General features: G+C 40.0%; 1 protein-coding gene across 1 annotated transcript in view; it reads left to right on the top strand.

Annotated features, from left to right (window-relative positions):
* The window catches only part of KIAA0753 (KIAA0753 ortholog), a 1,485,993-nt gene that overhangs the window by 424,200 nt on the left and 1,046,531 nt on the right, over positions 1–15,262 (top strand). Inside the window, exon 6 of the mRNA XM_044054254.1 lies at positions 7,572–7,793. Coding sequence (XP_043910189.1) covers positions 7,572–7,793 — 222 coding nt within the window. The remainder of the gene's footprint in view (positions 1–7,571; positions 7,794–15,262) is intronic.

Raw genomic sequence — 15,262 nt, forward strand, 5'->3', positions numbered from 1 at the left:
TTGCTTTTCATTACTTCGGTAGGCGCTTTAACTACAAAATGTCGTCGGATACGGTCCCGGCTACCGGAGTTCACAAACGTCGCAAGGATAAAGACAGGCCTCCGAGGTCCAAATCTGATGATAGCGCACAAGCGGAGCCAGCTTCAGGTTCGGCCGTCATCAGTGAGGCGCTTTTGCAGCCCCTGTCATCGGCCATTTCAGAACCGACGGCCGAAACAGACTCTCATGAGGAGCCAACCAGGCCTTTAAATATTTCTGTTGCAGGACCTTCGGACAATGCTCCTTCGGATGGGTCCGGAGCCGCTGTGCAGGTGCCGGCTTCAGAAGGGGTTTTCAGGCCTACTCAGCTACTAGTAAAGGCAAAGCCAAAGACAAAGGCAAAGACTCCTTCTAAATCAAAGATTTCAACACAAGTCTCTTCTGAACCAGCTCCCAAGTCACAGAAACAGTTACTCAAGATGGCGGAGGATTTACTTACTATGATTAGGGTTTCACACCCCCCTCCAGACAAAAGGCCAAGGCAGGATGTTTATTATGATTCCTCTGATCAGGCTTCTGTTTCCTCAGTTTCTTCTTCTGATCAGGAATATTCTTTCCCTCCTTATGAGGATTCTGATGTTGAAGAATCCATTCCTTCAGCTTCTCCCCCTGAGGATTTCTCTTTTGGGGAAACTTTGCATGAAATGAGGGAACATTTCCACTGGGAAGGACAGGAGTATTAGGAATCCAAGAAAAGACTGAGGGATTTTCTTCTTCTTCCCCAACATAGACCCCTGGCTATTCCTCCTGTTTTGGATATTGTGGATGATGCCTTTTCAGAGGCTAACTTAACCCCTGACTCTTTTCCTCCTGCTCCTGTTAAGCCTGATAGATATTACAGGGTTCCGGATTCCCATCAGTTTTTATACAAGAAGCCTTCTGCTGACCCTGAAACCATTTCTCAGGGTCCCAAGGGAGTTAAGGCCGCTTCTGCCAAAAATCCCATTCCTACTGAAAAGGATTCTCGATCCTTAGAAAGATGGGGCAAAAAGGTGTACACTTCTGCTACTTTGTCCATTAGGGCTTTAAACTGTCAGTTTCATATGCTTAAATACCAGCAATTTCTCTTGTCTGTCTTAAAACAAAAGCTTACTTCCATTTCTGCCTGTGCAGATGATAAGGAATTACATGACTTATTGCATGCCACTGAACAGGTTGGGAAGCATGGTTTACACTGTGGATTTGATGCCTTGGAGGCTTCTTGTAGGGCTGCAGCCTCTGGCACAGTCATTAGAAGGCATGCATGGCTAAAGGAACAAAATGTACCTGAACAAGTAAAGGCTAAATTATTGGATGCTCCTGTTCAGCATAATGTTTTGTTTGGATCAAAAGCTGAAGAGGTGATTAAAAAGATGGAGGATAAGGCGAAATCCATGCAAACAGTTAAAGATTTCTTACAAGTACAGCCACCTAGATTTAGCAGGAATTGGCCTTCAAAGAATTGGTCTTTTCCCACTTCAGACAGGCCTCAGAGGGGTAGATATAGATGCTCCAGAGGGAGGCCTCAATCACAAGCTGCTTATAGACCAAGACAGTGGACTGCTTCCACCCCTAGGGAAGGAGAGGACAGGTCACAATCTCAAAGGAAACAAACTCAATGACTCCCTCTGTTGGGTTACAGGAACTTCTTGCCTGGAAGCCCCTCTCGGAGGAAAACTCTCTCTTTTTTATCAAAATTGGACTCAAATAACCCAAGACAAGTGGGTTTTGGATGTGGTTTTAAGAGGCTACAAATTCCATTTTCATACCTTGCCAAGGCCAAGTGGATGGCCAGACCTTCCAAAACATCAATGGACGGAGGCCTTAAACCAGGTGGAAGCTGTTTTGGCTATGAATGCCATAGAACTGGTTCCTCTTTCAGAGATGGGAAAAGGTTTTTACTCAAGGCTCTTTCTAGTCCCAAGGAAGCAAAACTCATGGAGACCCATTCTGGATCTGTCGGTCTTGAACACCTTTCTAGAGATTCCAAAATTCAAGATGCTTACTCTACAGCAGCTACTTCCAATGCTGTCCAAAGATGCATGGATGGTAACTTTGGATTTAAAGGAGGCATATTTACACATTCCCATCAGGCAGGATCGCAGAAAATACCTCAGGTTCAAGGCCGGATCGAGGCACTTTCAATTCTCTGCGTTTCCCTTTGGATTGTCTACTGCACCCAGGGTCTTCACCAAATGCCTGGCTCCAGTAGTAGCTTACTGCAGACTCAAGGGAATTCAAATTTACCCTTATCTGGACGATTGTCTAATTCAGGCAGACAGCAAGGATGTCTTAATCCAGCATCTAGAATTTGTACAGAACCTCCTCAAGTTCGTGGGATTCTCTGTAAACATAAAAAAGTCAAATTTGACACCATCACAACAGATAACTTTTCTGGGTGCACTTCTAAACACCACAACCCAGATGGCATTTCTGACATCTGAAAAACAATTACAGCTGGCTTCAACTTTCAGAACCTTGGCAACTCTAACTCAACTATCTGCAAGGAAATTCCTGCAGGCTTTGGGTTACATGGCCTCCTTCATCCTTCTTGTACCATATGCAAGACTACACATGAGGAAAATACAGTGGTACCTAAAAAGTGTATGGTCTCAGCATTGCCACAGTTTAGACATACTGATCTCCGTCCTTCCTTGCCTTCAAAAGGAATTTCTTTGGTGGTCCAGGGCATGTGCTCTAAACAAAGGGAAGCCCTTCCGTCTGCCTCCTGCCACTCAGATTCTAACCACGGATGCCTCGGATTATGCTTGGGGAGCCCATTTTCAGGACAATTGTTTGCAGGGCCTTTGGGCAAAGGATCAGAAGCACCTGCATATCAATTTAAAGGAAATGTTAGCCGTTCAGAAAGCTCTATTGGCCTTCAGGAATATTTTACAACCAGGACAACTGCTAATACGGACAGACAACACCACAGTTATGTGGTACATAAACAAGCAAGGGGGATCTCATTCCTACCCCCTTTGCAGACTAGCCATGGATCTATGGAACACAGCTCTAGCTTGCAATCTGGATCTTCAAGCTCAGTTTCTACCAGGGAAACAAAACTTCCTGGCAGACAGTCTGAGCAGAAACCTTTCGGATCCACACGAGTGGATGCTGGACACCAAAATATTCAGGATGATAACAGCAGTCTGGGGATGTCCTCACATAGACCTCTTTGCATCCCATCTCAATCATCAACTACAGAATTTTTGCACCAGGACTTTCCACAGAGAAGCTTGGAAAGTGGACGCCCTGTCATTCAGTTGGAGGAACCTTTCAGGATATGCCTTTCTGCCTCTTCCTCTTCTTCCATGGGTTTTATTGAAGATAAAACAGGACAAGCCCAAGATGATAATCTTGATGGCTCCAAATTGGCCTCGGCAGTTTTGGTATCCAACTCTAAAAAAAACCTATGCCTGGAGCCCCCTTTGGTTTTACCTCAGTCCCCGAACCTTCTGTCCCAACATCAGGGTCAGGTTCTACACTCTCATGTCAGAACTCTCAGCCTGGTGGCCTGTTTAATCCAGGACCTTTGATTTCTTCTTTACTGCCCAAACAGGTTATGGATGTCATTTTAGAAGCCATACGTCCTAGCACTAGAAAATCTTATGCAGGAAAATGGAAAAATGGAAAAGATTTTGTTCCTGGATGCAGGCTCAGGATTCTGATCCTCTTCTTCCTAACATTACTTTAAATTTACTTTACTTGACAGATCTCTTAAATAAGGGTCTCTCTTCCTCTTCCATTAAGATACATGCCTCTGCTATTTCTGCTCATTATAATACAGACCCTCCCATCTTTTCCCACCAGCTCATGAGACAGTTTCTCAGGGGAGCTAAGAACTTAAGACCTAGATCTCCTCCCATTCCTGCTTGGGATCTCAACTATGTTTTGGAAAAACTAACCTTGCCTCCTTTTGAGCCTGCTGCCTCTTCTGACATCAAGTTTTTATCTTGGAAGACAGCTATCCTGTTAGCCCTAACCTCTGCCAGGAGAGTTTCAGAGTTACAAGCTCTTATGGCTGTGGAACCTTATATTATATTTCATCAAGACAGGGTATCTTTGAGGACTAATCCTACCTTCATGCCTAAGGTGGTTTCCACAGTGGCTTTAAATCAAACTATCCACTTGCCAACCTTTTTCCCCACTCCTCAAAATAAAGGGGAAAGGATCTTACATTCCTTGGATGTACACAGACAACTACGTTTTTACCTGAACAGAACCAAGGACATCAGAAAATCAGAACAATTGTTTGTTTCTTATGCTTCAAGTTCCCAAGGTAAAGCCATTTCAAAACAGACCATTTCTAAATGGATTGCTCATGGAATCAGATTTTGTTATTCTCATCATGGAAAGCAAATCCCAGGGAGTATACGGACTCATTCCACCAGAGCTGCTGCCACTTCTGCGGCCTTCCTCAGAGGAGTTCCTACCAAGGACATTTTGGAAGCTGCAACTTGGAGTTCAGTGCATACTTTTTCTAAGCATTACAATCTACCTCTCTACTCTAAGTCTAGGGCAGGCTTTGCCTCTGCAGTCTTGCAGGGCCTTTTAGCTGCCCCTTCCTCTTTGACCACCTCCCTTTCTTTCAGCTTTGGGATTCTACCCTACAGTCATGACTGCAACAGTGAAACACGATGAACATAGTACAGTTGTGTACACCTACCATAAATGTAGATGTTCGAGTGTCTTCACTGTTGCAATCTGGGTTTCCCTCCCTCCTGCCCCCTCTTATTTTTACTTTTGTGTATTTCCTTTTTTCACCATTCTTCTGAGATGTATTTGCAAAGGTTACGGGACCTTTTTCTTTTTGGGACTCCTGACATCTGGGGCAAGAAAAACTGGATAAAATGGCGTCGGCTGTCAGCTTTGTACTCCTGGCGCTCTGACGTCAGGGAGCATGGTTGAACAGCCGACGCCGGACCCAGACTTTGGGATTCTGGCCGACCGAGGGCTGCCTGCCGGCAGGGGAGAACCCTACAGTCATGACTGCAACAGTGAAGACACTCGAACATCTACATTTATGGTAGGTGTACACAACTGTACTTTGTGTAAGTTGCACTTACCATAACAGTAAATGTTCAAATTCTTCACTACTATGGTAACCACACCCGCCATCCACCTTGTTGTATATAGTTCTAGTGTAATAGAAAGTTGGATTTTGTTATTTATTTCTTGGTTTATTTAAGAATGAGTTTCCCATCTTTGATTAGGGGCAAGAAAGTCTTGAATTTTCAGTGACTGGCTATTTTCTTAGCTCCCTCTAAAAAGAGCTTAACCTGCAAACAGCCAGAGTGGTTAACATGGGAGGGGATGAAAGCTCTTGAAAGCTGAACGGTTTCTATATCCTTGGCAGGATACAACCCATAGGCTAATACAGTAGTAAAGAATTTGAGCATCTGGTGTTATGGGTAAGAGCAACTTACACAACTATACTTTTGGGGGGGGCACTGCAAAGTGTTTGGATTGATTCTTCACACCTATTCTTTTGGATTACTTTGCTCAGGTTTTCAAATTCAGTCTTCTGTTAGGTGTCAGTTTGAGTGCCAGTTCCAGTTTCCATGAAAGCCTTGATCCAAATTCTTTTACAGTGTTAAAGCTTGCAAAGCCTTTGTTTAAAGATGCTTTTTGTTGAAGCATCTGCTGCAGAGAAGCTATCACTTTAGGATGTATTTATTTGTTTTAACTTAACAATGTTTACCAAGTTAGCCCTGCTGGTTAGTGCCCATTTTCAGAGGTCAGTGGTTGAAACATACATTATACATACATAAAAAAACTATATATAGTTTACATTTATAACAGAATATTTTTTTTCTTTTTCTTTCATTCTCTTTTTTTTTTCCCCTCCCCCACCTGCTGACTGTCAAACCTCCCCATTCAGTCTCAAACTCATCTTTTTTGCATCACATGGGTGGGGGGAGGGGATAATATCATGCAGGCAATCATGAAGGTTGCCTGCGTCTTTGCCAGTATCCTGCCAATGAGGACTTTTGTTTTAATAATGTAACCCCTCCCCTAGGCATGAAGACATGTGACTCACACCACTACTGCAGTCACAACACTTCTACTGAAGTGCACTCTCCTGTGCACTTGTTCTATAAAGGCTCCTTCCATTCAGCAGTTTGGTAAGCCACACACAGACCCCCCCCCCATGTTGTGGGCCCACCTCCTTCCTCAGATGGACTGCTACAACCTGTGGTCAGCTCCATCCCACTCCTGTGATAAGCAATACCCATCCTTCTTGCCAGCTCTGTCGAGCATTTGAAGTGATAGTCAAACTTGAGTCACCTGGATCACAGGCAGAGCTTTATCCCTCTACTGCAATTAATATTATAGAGTAATATCAAGGAAAACCAAGTTGTTGATGGTTATAAGTTTGTTTTTAATGTACAAATTAGCTATAGCAGTGTAAAGTTTTTGAGAGGTTAAGAGAGTAGAATGGATTCATATTAAATTAGAGGCATGCATGTAATGAGATAAGAACAAAATGAGTGATGTGATGATTTATAGTTGTTAGTAGAGAAACTGACTTTGGCTCCCTTTGAATGTGCATGCTCAGCAGACTCAAAGTTCTTATTGGATAACTTTTCATTTTGATAATCCCGTCGCCTATTAGGATTTCTAAGTAAAAGCATTGCCTATGCACTGTCCATATTTGATTTTTTATAAAGACAGTGTGTCTTTTTGGAATAACTTCTCCTTTACAACTAAGACTGACAAAGAGTCTAATCCTAACCACACATTAATTTACTAGATCTTTCTCACGGTATAAATTCTGGAGAGTACTTGGTGTTTTTCATGGATGTGTACTGTGAATTGAGGTATTGTGTTGCAAAAAATAAACCCACACTTTTTGTCTTCTTTTTCTGCCAGTAAGTTTTTAAGATTACTTTAGCCCAGTGGCTTTCAGAACATACTAAAGTCTACTATATAAAATAAATCTTTTCCAGCAATTTCTAATCCTTATTCCCTCTGTTAGCGCTTTAGCTACCTCAATAGTCTTATTTCAAGAATGCATTTCCTGTTAATATTTGTGCAGCAGCTACATGGCCTTCTCTCATTATCTCTGTAAAGCAGTCAAAGCTGGTGTGATATGCAGATGCTGTTTTTGGTCTGGCACTACCATTTTTCAAGGGTATATTTTCATTAGAGTGACTGCTTGGTACTAGAATGTAAGTCTGTCCTATCTGTTGCCAAAGATGGGCTTCCTCTTTCCAGATGTTCAAGTTACGTGCGTAATGTTACAGCTGGAAAACAGGGTTCATCCTTTGCAATATGTACTCCCATGTTTAACCTCCTCATTGAAGAAGTCAAATTTGGAGAGGCTGAACACTGTGGTGTACTATGTGGCAGGGAGAGGGTTACTTGCAGCCTAGGAAAGTTTTGATTGTTACGTTGCCCTGAGGTCCACAGCATTAGTTCTATTTTTTTAATGAGGATGGACTTGCTCCTTTAGATCTAATGACATGTTAAGTCCATAACTTTCATTTCACTTGTATAGGCAATTGTACAGTTTTAAAAATGTTAACTGATGTCATTTATCCTGTTAGTCTCGTGCAATGTCTAGATTGGCTGCTGCTCACAGAGGAGCCGTTCGTGCCTTGCAGATGTTTGCTACACAGCTGTCTGACCAATCAGAGCAACGCCTTCCTGCCCACTACAAAGAACTAGGTCAACTAATTCGACAGCTGTCACTCTGTTCTGCCAAAGTTGAAACCGATCCTGATGCTGAGATCCCAGACGGCATTATTGATATCCTTCAGCAAGTTGAGGTAGGACAAGTAAACAGGGTTACAGCAAAATACTTAACCATGTTATCTTAGAAATTATCTGACCTTTACTTTGCACAGCACATAGCAGGGATCAAGCAATCTAAAAACATCAGTGTGATTTATTTTTGATTCTTGGCCATGGATTAGATTTGTTAAAAAGGTATATTCTGTCATGCATTTTAAATGAATGACTTGTTTCTTTGTAGCTGAATGAAAAATATATATATTTATAGTAAAAATATATATTTATAGTAAAAAGAATAATTAAAAATAAAACTAGTAACTGAAATTACATCTGCCTTCATTTTACTGACTAAGGAAAAGTAACATCAATCTGTTAGTGATGTAGGATTGCAAGAGTGGAGATTACTTTGACTGCGGCATAAGTGTTTTCCTTCACCTAGTGTACACGCAAAAGCACATTCAATTATTTGTGATACATGTAGATTAATTAAATCAAAAGGTGATTAAAAAAAAGGTAATTAAATCAAAAGGTGCTTCAACAAAGTATTAGTTTAAGGGTGTGCAAACTTGTGCAACCAGCTTATTGTACGTTTTATATTTTTTCCCCTAACAGATTTGTTTTTTTTTTTCAATTGAACTGTACAGGTTATAAGTCACATTAAAGGTGGGAAAAGTTTTGAAATGATTTATTGTGGTCTCATTTTTTATATCACAAAAACCTGGCATTTTAACAGGGGTGTGTGCACTTTTTATATCAACTGTATATCTTCCCGTTGTTTCTTTGTGAATTGCTTATACAGTCTCTCTTTCAAATCCTTTCTAATCTCCTGTTTTTCACTTGAGATCCCCTAGTCCTTTTTCTATATATATACTCTGATATAGATCCTTGAAAAGGGAGGCAATCTCTAGCCTGCAGTCCAAATGAATTCTTAGCTTCTTCTGTTCTGTTACCCTTCCCTTTCTAATTATTTGCTCCCAATACCCTGGTTCCTTTTCCAGTAAATTCCAGCCCCCTCTTGCCTATTCTGTGTACCCCTAAGTGCAGTCATCCGTATCAGGGGAATCTCTTTTCTCCATTCCTGCATCGGCTTGGTTCTTGGAATACTTTCTGCTACTTTATGAATATAATATTCTGTATAGTTATTGTTATTCTCCTTAAGGATCTGCATCCAAAATCCCAGTCTGTCCTATTCCTTGAGCTTCCGTCCTACTTCATCATCATCATCATCATCCCCATTCCTTATTGAATTGTAGCTTTCGGTCTATGCTGTGTGTAGGAGCCTTAAGAGTGTAGTCCTGAAATAGCCCTTCAGATCATGTATTTCCACACCACTTCATGATGTTGGAATGATCATCTTTTCCCACTTGACTCTTGCCTTCTTTCCCTCCCAGATAAAATCCTTCAATTCTGCATTAATTGCTATCCACAACTTCTCCTTTGGTTGATAAAAATATGCCTGACATGTATAAACCTAAGGGACTAAAATATTTCACTGCTTATATCTTGCTACCCATATCCATAAAACAGAGCTTCTAGTTTCTCAGTTTTTCAGTATCATTTGCTTAGTCTCTTCTCACATATCCTTAGCTGCCATAACAGAACCCTTTTAACCCATACTCCTAAGTACTTCATTTTATGGTGTCCCTATAAATATGGGTATTGCTGAACCAGTTCATGTGTGGGTACATAGTTTAAAGCTGTTGCCTTTTTTATCTTCATTAATGTTGTATTTGGAAAAGACTTGAAACTGTCTTAAAGTGTACACTGAAATGTGCTTTTCTGGATTTATCAAGTACAAAGTAATATGATTTGCAAATAAAGCCAGCTTTTCCTGATTGCCATAGCAATTATATCCTTGAATTTCTGAGTCCCTTATTTTCTTTGCCAATGGTTCTAAATGTAATGCAACTAACAAGGGAGAAACAGGACACCCCTGCCCTATTCCACTGTTCAAACATAACTTATCAGAGAAGAAACCCCCCACTTGAATTTTCACTTCAGATCCCTTGTATATCCTCCTAATTAGCCTTATTATTTTGTCAGGGAATGCAAATGCTTCCATTGCTCAACTCATAAAATCCAGCTTAATCTGTTGAATGATTTATCTGCTTCAAGATGCACCAAGAACAGTGGTATTTTCTTACATTTTGTTTCCCTGTGGATCATCATTGTTCTGTTAATGTTGTTAAATGTTTGCCTCCCCTCCACAAAACCACAGTGATCCATATCTCTCAATTTTAGCATGATCCTTGCCATTCTTTTAGCCATTATAAGTATAAACACTTTTTAATCATGGGTCTGTATGAAGCTAGATCTGATGGGTCTTTACCATCTTTAGGTACTACAGTCACTAGTGCTTTTTTTTCAGGTTGTTAATGCTTCTCCTCCTTCTAAAATGCTGTTAAACAAAACCGTCCAGATTTTATCACCCTTTTCCCTCCTAAGTTCCAATATTCTACAGGGATACCGTATATTCCTGGAGACATTCCTGCAGATTGATTATAAATTGTAAATAAATAAATAAATCACCAGTTTTATCTCATCTCCTTCTATCCTCCTGTCCTAACTGTTAGTAATTGAGCCTCATCTGCGTCTAACGATGGCATATTTAATTCTTCATAAGCATTTCCATTTGTACTTTTTCATGATTTCCAGATTTCTCTACTTTATGTAGATTTTCATAAAATTTCCAAAATACTTCTAATAGATCTACAGGATATCTAGGTATTTTTCTTGTGATAGGCTCCCTAAGCTTGCCAACAACCCTTTCTGCATTCTGTTCCATGAGCTGTGGTGCTAAAAGTTTTGTGCTCTGGAGTTATTATCAAACAAACAGTTGCTTAACCGCAATCTTACTACCTTTGCCAGTTGCTCTAAATAATTTTTGTTAATTTTTAACCATATCTCTTTTTCTTTTATTTGTACCCTATTTTTAAACTCCAATTTCATTTTATCCCATCTCCTAGCTATATTTTCTGAAGAAATTTTTATCTTCCATAATAAATCCCAAGTAATTTCCAGTACCCGTTCCTTAAATTCATCTCTGTTTAACAGCTAGGCGAGGAAGCACCAGTTTTTTTTTTTTTTTTTTATTACCCTGCATTTTTATTTCTGTTTTTCCTGGCGAGTAATCTGAAATAGTTAATGGATACATATCAAAACTTTCAATTAAATGCATATGTTTCTGTGAAATATAATTTATTTTAGTCTAGCCCAGTGTTTGTACCTTATGGAATAATATATAAATTCTCTGAGTTCCTACTACTGAATTTGCATATTCCATAGTAAATACTCACTAACCACCATCCCCTCATTAATGTGAACCCTCAACTAAGGGTTACAAACTGAACTGAACACTGTCATCTGATCAATTAATCTGCATGTAAATATGCAAAAAATCTCAAATCTGTAAACATATAGTTTACATAATGTAAATAGTTTGCATGTTTTCACCTGTATCTGTAGTGTTCTTGAATTCTTTTATTCTTTTTTATATCTCATCATATGTCAATTGTAATTGTTACCTTTTTATGTCTGTATAATATCTGTATTGGAGCTTTTCTCCTCGGGTCTCCACTGAAAACGGGCCAAAAATCCAGCTGGACCAACCCGGTTAACAAATGTCAATAAATAAATAAATAAAATATTTTCATAAATTTCTTCAGAAATCTACCCTCTGTTATATTTCCCCCTTCTAAGTCCCCATGATACATCCTAATGTTACAAATCAAATTTCAGCCCCCGACTTATAAGTAGTATTCCCTGCTGAAAGCTGATTATTTCTCCCAGAATTTTCTTATGCTGCATTGTAGCAGTTTTTTTGGAATATAAATACATGCCAGTGTAATCCTCCTCCATTGCTAGTAGCCTGTTACTACTGCAAATCTACCATTATTATCTTTTTTTTCCCTCTTCTATCACTATTGGAGTTCCTGTAGCAATTACTAGACATACTCCCCTTTTCCCATGTCCCACATATTATGCTGAGTAACCATCCCGAAATACATTCCTTATCAAATTCACATACTCAGTTTTTTCCAAATGTGTCTCTTGTAACATATTTGCACACTGCATTTTTAGTAAAAGTCTCTACTTTCTTTTTTGTATAGTCCTGTGAGACCATTCACGTTCAAAGATAATAATGGAAATGTTGACATTATAGTGAGAAGTTATTATTCCCACCTGTTATTTACAAACCGTTTCTTTTAAATAAAGTCAAAAAGAAAATAGCTGCTATGTTTGGCGTCTCCAGTAACGGTAAAGATTAATAACAAAAGTATTTAGGAGACAGTCTAGGCAGTGCAACAGACTTCAAAGCAAGTTCACTTTCTTGAAATAACTAAACAAAATACCAGATAGCGTAACCACAGACCGTTAAACATGCGAGGTAACCTTTTGTTTTTTTAGGTCGGTATTCACCTCACCATCAATGGTTTAGAAGAAATACCAAATACTAGATAGTGTAACCACAGTCCGTTAAACATACTAAGTAACTTTTTGTTTTTTAGGTCGGTGTTCACCTCACCATCAATGGTTTAGAAGAAATAATCCATACAAGATAATCCAAGTGAATTGAAATACTTTAATAGCATAAAATTGGCTAGTGCTTTCACCTTGTAGGCTTCCTCAGGCCAAACACAATAAAACACTTTTAACACATATATATATATATATATATATATATATATATATATATATATATATTAAATCTTAAGTCTTTTTGATTTAATGAAAACCCTCAGATAAAAAAACAGCCCCCCAGAACCTATGAACATAATACAAATGCACAAAACTATATACATCTTCAAATAATGAAGTTTAACCCTCCTAATAGGAACAGTTTTCCTTGATTAACTACACTCACAGGCTTGAACTGACCTGTAATGAAGGTTATCCATGTTAAAACACATGGTACATCCAGTACTTCTACTTACACTAAGTTCTGTCTGTTTTTGTCATATCTTTATTCCTCTCCCAGCTCTACAAAACAACTTCAATGCTATAAGAAAACATATTTTCGTCATTGAAAGAAAAAAAAGTATTCTGTTTTATTGCCCTTATCAGCTTGTATCAATAGAAACGTGGGAGCCAGATACACAGTTGCCTTCAGCTACAAGCTTCTTATGTTGCAGTGTGAATGTTAATTTGTTAAAGGAAAGCTTTTCATTACAGTCAATGTTCTTTTATTTACTTATTTCCACTTAACACTTGATCTGATGTCCTTTTCATTCTTCCACACCAATGGGTCTAGAATCCGATCCTCAGATCCGACTCGGCCGCATTATACAAGATTTTGGTTCCAAGCCTCATGCTCCTCCCTTTCCCCATAATACCTCAGTCCATCCCCAACTCCCCAGATTTCGTCTGCCGCAATACTTGCAAGACAGAAGATCTAGACTCTTGTTCATAGATTTATCCTAGTGATAAGCGCTTTCACCCGTTGGTGATCTTTTTTTTTCTATATTTGTATTTAAAAGTAATTTCTTGCTCCTCCCTTAACCAGGGACTTGTTTTTTTATGTGTGCATGTGTTTTTTTTCTCCTCAGGGAGAGTTTAAAACTTTTTAAGAGTTACAAGTTTTAGAGTTTAGAAATATAAGAATTTGAAACCTTTTACTGTTTTATCTGTGAAAATGTACTTAATTTGGCTTTTGCTGGTGCCAGGGACTTAGTATTTCTTCCTTATAGCTTTCTGTGTGTGCATATGTGTTTTTCTGTTTGAGGTCTCTTTCTAGCTCTTAGAATTTAAAAGTTTACAAGTTTGAGTTTGAATTTTTATCTTGATTAAAGTATTTAACAGTGTGAACTTTAGTGTCTGTTAGTCATATCTTTGTACTGTTACAGTTTCATATTTAGGAATGTTTGTATAGCACTTCAGTCAGGAATACGTTTACATTTCTTTTTGCTTAGTTAGTGGACACCAATCATGTCAGACAAACTGGGGAAGCTGACTGGATTCAAAAAGTGCACTTCTTGTCTGCATAAGATTCCCAACTCTGATGCTCACAAGAACGGCTTATGCTGCTTAGGAGCTGCCCATTTGGATACTTCTTGACCTATATGCAGTAACTTTAATCCAAGATCTGTCTCGGATCATTGTAATAAATTAATATTAAAAGGATCATTACCTGCTGGGGCTGAACCCCCCCAACTAATCAAGTGGTATTGGAGCTTAGAAAGAGACACCACAAGTCTCCTTCTTCCTCCTCCTCAGAGCCGTTAGCAAAATCTAAGAAAGTCTCACATTCAGGGTCCACAGAGCCAGCTACTTATCAGGCCTGCCTCAGATCCCATGTCCTCCTCTGGTCTTATAGTTTCGGCCATAACAACCAACTCTCCCATCCAGCTTGCCTCTTTCTCAGATACAACAGATAGAGACTATTCTCCAGATATAATACTGCAGGCAGTGCCCCTGACACTACCGCCAAACATTTTCAAACCCCTACCAAACATTCAAGATTACCCTCCTCAACCTTGTCTAGGTCTTCCAGGAGTACTCATAATTGGATATGGCCAGAATGATGCAGAGATTCCCAAGAGCTCAAATTCAGATGGGGGTCATTCCAGCTCCATCCTCTACCAGACCCATGAGCTCTCCAAGTAGAAAATGTTTATCTCCTTCTCTGATCCTACCCACAGCTTCAGAGCCCAAGGATCCTAGATGCCGGAGAGATACATCTTCAGATCCAAAGAAGTGTTTTTCCATAGATCCAACTGTTACCCTGACCAGTTTGTATTCATTGTTTTTGGATCAGAGCAAGTTTTGTGTCTGAGAGGCCTGTGCTGGGTCTGAAGGGCAGGGTTCAGCTCCTATTTTGTTGGATTGATCTCTTTCCCTGTGTGCCTCAGCCTTAGGCAGCTTGGGCTTGAGTCTCTCAACTCGGTGCAGATCAGGGACTGGCCTGGACTTCCCTTCCTCTGCTGCTTCCACTATGAGGGTGGAGGGAGAGGTTTTTCTGGGTCCATCAGCCTTTCATATCACAAAAAGGGCTTTCTCTATTTCTAGAGAACCATCCTGTTGAATCGCAGCTTCTACCCATCATCCTTCATTGGCTTTCAGCTCTGAACCCATCATCTCTGCTCCTTTGGGTCAGCCAGTTCCAGAAAGTCTCCACACACTTTCCTCATAGTGATTCCCCACCTCTGCCGACACCTCCCTGAAACACCCCATAGAGGTAGCTCCTTGGAAGAGGATGTGCAAGAGGAGCCACATAGACTCCCCATGGATTCTCTCAATGAGGACACGGATGAAGACGAAGGATCTCCCTGATCACTAGCTGACAGTGTTTCCTTCGGGGACATCATGGAAATCCATAGGCAAAGAGGTGGCTGGTTCTCCCAAAATCTTTCTCCCGAAGAGACTGTTTTCCTGGAGGCTTTCTGGGCTGGCTCATGTACATCTTGAGTGATCCCCCCCCCCGACAGATGAGCTTATCGTGCTTATCTCCCAATGGTCTTGGAAGGAACCAGACATTGACAAGCCTGTACCCAAACATCCAGATAAA

The sequence above is a fragment of the Protopterus annectens genome, chromosome 13.part0 (assembly GCF_019279795.1).
Source record: "Protopterus annectens isolate FY-2018-M chromosome 13.part0, PAN1.0, whole genome shotgun sequence".
NCBI lineage: Eukaryota > Metazoa > Chordata > Ceratodontiformes > Protopteridae > Protopterus > Protopterus annectens.